This window comes from Lathyrus oleraceus, chromosome 7, assembly GCF_024323335.1.
Source record: "Lathyrus oleraceus cultivar Zhongwan6 chromosome 7, CAAS_Psat_ZW6_1.0, whole genome shotgun sequence".
In the NCBI taxonomy this organism is placed as follows: Eukaryota; Viridiplantae; Streptophyta; class Magnoliopsida; order Fabales; family Fabaceae; genus Lathyrus; species Lathyrus oleraceus.
Genome location: NC_066585.1, coordinates 111,625,859 through 111,631,381, shown reverse-complemented (window position 1 = coordinate 111,631,381; position 5,523 = coordinate 111,625,859). Strand labels below are relative to the sequence as shown.

At 35.4% G+C, this 5,523-nt stretch overlaps 1 protein-coding gene and 1 pseudogene across 1 annotated transcript; one reads left to right on the top strand and one right to left on the bottom strand.

The window, feature by feature from the left end:
• Positions 1 to 1,516: 1,516 nt before the first annotated feature.
• On the bottom strand, positions 1,517 to 3,875 carry LOC127102292 (uncharacterized mitochondrial protein AtMg00810-like). Its single transcript, XM_051039676.1, has 5 exons — positions 3,701 to 3,875; positions 2,759 to 3,221; positions 2,173 to 2,317; positions 2,060 to 2,087; positions 1,517 to 1,530 (listed from the first exon to the last, which is right to left on the bottom strand). The coding sequence occupies exons 1-5, from the start codon at positions 3,873 to 3,875 to the stop codon at positions 1,517 to 1,519; spliced, it is 825 nt and encodes a 274-aa protein (XP_050895633.1).
• Positions 3,876 to 5,126: 1,251 nt separating this feature from the next.
• LOC127102291 (protein MET1, chloroplastic-like) overlaps positions 5,127 to 5,523 on the top strand; it is a 30,746-nt pseudogene continuing 30,349 nt past the window's right edge.

Genomic DNA, 5,523 nt, shown 5'->3' with positions numbered 1-5,523 from the left:
CGGTTTTTTAAAATATTTTTATTGAGCCATACATACACCTATAGAGAACAACATAACTTTGTATTTAGTCATTCATACATTACTAAATAACATCAAAACTTATCATATGTAGACAAAAACTACGCATTCAATATACACAAAATTAGATTAGACAAAAATGGAATAAAAAACATATATATAATAGTAAAATAAAATAATATCAAAGACATTATAATAAAACATAAAAAACATATGAGAGGAGAGATTACAGAAGATAAAAAAGAACATAAGAGATGCGGGATTGAGAAAAAATGTGCGATAAAAATATAATGGAAGAGAAAATAGTAACAATAAAAGATAAAAAAGAAAGAACATAAGAGAGGAAATATTATAATAGAAAAGGCGAAACGTACACGGTAAATAAGATGAGAAGAATGTGCGATACTACTAGGAGAGATTTAAGAAGGTTGAAATTGAAACCCTAAGTGTGAGTAAGAGAAAATCGTTTTTAATTGTAAGGTTAAGGAATACTAAGTTTGAATTTTGGATTGGATGTGGGATAATTGAATCTTAAGTTGTAACATAATGCGGTTTGGTTTGGTTTAGTTCGGTTTGAAAAATACAAACCGTAAACCAAACCAAACCGTGCGGTTTTGTTAGAGAATGACCCAAACGCATCCGAACCAAATGCGGTTTTTTGCGGTTTTGGTTTGGTTTGGTTTGGTTTGCGGTTTTCTATTGGGTTGATTTGGTTTTGAACACCCCTAAAAAATGCCCTTAATTCGCATTAGTTTAGAAGGATCTTTCTATACACTATTTGAAAGACGAATAATTCTTCTAAACAATATCAATATTACCAAAATAGAAAAAAATTGTATTACAGAATATGATATAGAAATATACTATTTGTAATTTAAAAATTTGATGAAGTTGGAAAATAAATTGCCTTTGTGATCAAATCAATAATTGAATAAAAAAAGTTGTGAGGATTTAAGAAAATTCAAAATATAGTATTGGATATGTTTAAAAATTTAATCACGCACGCACACACCTAGACTTTTAGAAGTCTTTGAGAAAAAGATGATAGAAAAATCCCTTCGATCTCTTTGATTTAAATTTTATTTAAGTTAACTCTAATTTGTTCAAGTAATACATCTTTAATTATTTGTAAAATACATCTTTGATTGATTAATACATATTCTTGTAGTAATACAATAACTTATATATATTCTCGTAATTTAAACAAAAAGCATTAATGTAGTAACACATTCCTATGCCTAAATTATTACTCCCTACAATAAGTGAGTGATTTAATTGATCATTTTATATATATTAAAAAAATTAATAAAAGAGAGAAATGATATTTTTACTAAAGTATCTTTATCATGTATTGAGAATGATGAAAATAATATTAATTAGAACGTAAAATTGGAAAAAAATATCTTAAAAATTAAAATGCATCATTCAATTTGGGACACTCTTTTATTTCAAAGGGATCCATGAGTATCAAATAAAAATTTAATCAATTACCACAACACTAGTTAGACAATACTACAAATCATAAAATAGTTAACTTATAAATAAATGATATAAATGATTTTTAGATTAATTAAAAAATTGTAAAAATATAAAAAAATTATGCGTAAAGGGAGTAGCAAATTCATAGAGCTCTCATTCGTTCTTATTTCCTTCCCACCGCCAAGTTGTTTTTTCCAAGAAACCCTTTTGATTGTAGTTTCTGAAATACCCATTTGTCAAAATCGTTCCTTTTCGTGGTTAAAGCTCCATCTGATGTTGGGTCAGAAGCACCCAAAGAAGAAGGAGAAGAGATTGACCAACCTTATGAACTCAAATTTGTGAAAGGAAGAGATGGTGGAAGTTACATTGATGTTATTGATCCTGGCGAGATCAGCTGATAAGGCTGGAATGTTCAATGTTAGTGATCAAGCATTCACCACAGGGTTTCTACTTTTCGTTTTATTTTCAGACAACTAGATATAGTAAGTGCTTTAACCACCATGCTCATTTGTTCTGATTGCTTATATTAATATATCATATTGTGGTTCTGCAACAAAGGTACCTTCACGGGCTGAGTTAACCAATGAATCCTATAAAACATGATAAGACATACATTATTAATTACCAAAGCAAATTCAAATAACACTAAACATATGCACATCAAGTCTTACTTACAATTCTTTCGGTTACTAATCTGGAGGCATCTGAAACGTAGTATCCATTTGGTCTCAGTCGAGCCTGTAAGATAATGGAAATTGTGTCCTTCTCATTGATTTGAATAGAATCTATATACATCAATATGTAACATTTGGTCAACCATCTAATTATGATACAACATAATTATAGGAAACTAATTATGACTAATTATAACAAAATATTCTATTCTATCACACCCCCGCAGTCGAAGCGGGAGGTTCACAACGCTTAGACTGGTCCGAAAATCATCAAAGAGAATGCGAGGAAGTCCTTTGGTGAAGATGTATGTGGTTTGATGTCTTGAGGGAACATGAAGGATGTGAGCCTGACCACGAGCTACCTTTTCCCGAACAAAATGAATGTCCATCTCAATATGCTTAGTGCGTTGATGTTGCACAGGATTACCAGATAGATAGACACTAACATTGTCACAATACACCAAAGTGGTCTGAGGAATAGGAAACGGAGTTCCAGGAGAAGATTGCGAATCCAACACGATTCAGAGGCAACATTGGCAACCCCCCTATATTCGACTTCAGCACTGGAACGGGAGAGAGTTGACTACCTTTTGGAAGACCAAGAAATAAGGTTGTCACCTAGAAAAACACAGTACCCAGATGTTAGAACGTCTGTGTTAGGACATCCACCCCAATCAGCGTCAGTGTAGGAGATAATCTTTGTAATGTAAGATGGGGATAAATGTAGTCCAAAATGTAAGGTGCCCTGAACATGGCACAAAATGCGCTTAAGAGCGAGCATGTGTTCCGTGCGAGGGGCATGCATGTGAAGACAAACTTGTTGAACATCATATGATATATCAGGTCGAGTGAAGGTGAGATATTGTAGGGCCCCTACAAGACTCCGATACAAGGAGGGATCCTCATAAGAAGTGCCAGAGGAGGTGCTGAGTTTCTGCTTGGTGTCAACAGGAGTGGTTGATGGTTTACAAAATGCCATGCCAACACGTTCAATGATCTCTGATGCATAAGTGCTTTGACTGAGAAATATACCATCAGGATGACGAGATACTGCAATACCCAAAAAGTAATTCAGAGGGCCCAAATCCTTCATTGCAAAATCAGATGCTAAGAGTGAGATAATTGATTGGCAGAGGACCTGAGTGGAGGTGATGAGGATGATGTCGTGTACATACAGCAGAATGTAGGCCATGTCTAAACCTTGTCGATATATGAAGAGAGAGTGGTCTGATGTGCTATGGTGAAAGCCAATGGTGGCAATATAGTCAGCAAAATGTTGGTACCATGCCCTAGGCGCTTGCTTGAGACCATACAATGACTTCTTCAATCCATATACATAATCTGGATGATGGAGGTCACGAAAACCCAATGGCTGATACATGTAAACAGTCTCATGAAGATCACCATGTGAAAATGAATTATGGACATCCAGTTGATGAATGGGCCATGATTTGCAGAGAGCAATGGTAAGCACTATTCGAATGGTAGCGGGTTTCACACGGGGCTAAAAGTCTCATCACAATCCACACCTGCAACCTGTGACTTGCCATCACCTACAAGACGAGCCTTATAACGCTCAAAGGAGCCATCAGAAATTTCCTTATGCCTAAAAATCCACATACATCGAATAAGATTAGCATCACAAGGACGAGGAACTAAATCCCACATCTTATTTCGAATAAGCGCATCAAATTTAGATTGCATTGCGAATTTCCAATTCGGGTCTGATAAGGCTAGTTTGGAGTTTTTAGGTATGGGAGAGATGGTGTGGTAAGAGTGAGAGATTGATAAGTTAAATATCGTGCGGGGTTTCACGATGCCTTTCATGCTTCGGGTGGTGATGGTTCGTGTAGGTGGAGGTGGATGCAGTTGAATTGATGGTGGTGATTGAGAGTTTATTGTAATGGGTGTGTTGATCGAAGAGGTAGGAGATGATGATTGTTGGTTTATTGAGGGTAATGGCTGGTCAATTGGGATTGTGGATGTTGGTTGGTTATGTGCAACAGGTGGTGAAATTTGATTTTACCACTGATGTATAAGGTAGGGGTGAAGGTCATCATCTAGGAATTGATAAGAGTGAGGTGAAGGGGAGTGTATCTTGGTGAAGGGAAATTGAGTTTCATCAAAGATAACATGCCTCGAAATTATTAATTTTCTATTAGACAAATCAAAACACTTATAACCTCTATGATTCGGCGGATAAACCCAAGAAGACATATGGAGTACAGCGGGGTTGTAACTTATGAATGGTAGATGACGGGAATAATGGATAACATAGACAACCAAAGACTTTGAGATGTGTGTAGGTGGGATCACGATGATACATGAGTTGTGTTGGTGACTAATTATGAAGTGTTTTACAGGGAATAATATTTAATAGATAAGTGCCATGTGGAGAGCGTGATGCCAATACGAGGGGGGAACAAAAGAATGAGCTAGCATAGTGCGTATCATATTATTAATGGTTCTTATTTTGCGTTCCGCTTTCCCATTTTGTGAGGATGTGTGAAGACAAGAGAAATGAAAAACTAGACCATGATCAGTGCAATATTTTTGAAAAAGCTCACTATTATATTCACCGCCATTGTCACATTGAAATGTTTGACTTTTTGCAAAAATTGAGTTTGAATGAGTTAAGTAAGTGACTTGAACGTTTCAAACACATGAGATTTTATGCTAATAGGAAAAGTCCACAAGAATTTTGTAAAATCATCTAAGAATAAGACATAATATTTATGACCAACAAAACTTAAAATTGGAGACGTACATAAATCACTATGTAAAATGTCAAAAAGGCATCAAAGTCGTAGTTTGAGAATCAAAAAATGATAATTTAACATGTTTGCCTAAAACATAATAGTCACAAACGACAGAATAATTAAAAGGTTCACAACATATGAACTTATTTTTGCGAAGGGAATTCAAAACAGACACGCCAGGATGACCAAAACGACTATGCCAAAGACTGGATGTGAGACCGACAAAACTGGGAGGAGTGGTAACTGGATAAAGATCTCCACAACTGTCACATCTGAGAAGGGTGATCCCCGTCTGAAAATCAGAGACAGTAAAACCAAAAGGATCAAAGGAAACATAAACATTATTGTCAGTGGTGAGTCGTATCAAAAAGTAACTCAGAGAACCCAACTCTACTGCAATGGAAGCATGGAATCGCTTGGAAGATAATTTTCTAGGACAACGTTCTCAGGTGTATGCAACCTACTGAAGACACCTCTCAGCGTGGCAAGTCCGCCGCTCTGATACCATGTAAGATAATGAAATCATGTCCTTCTCATTGATCTGAATAGAAATATATACATCAATGGTAAAATTTGGCCAACTATCTAATTAT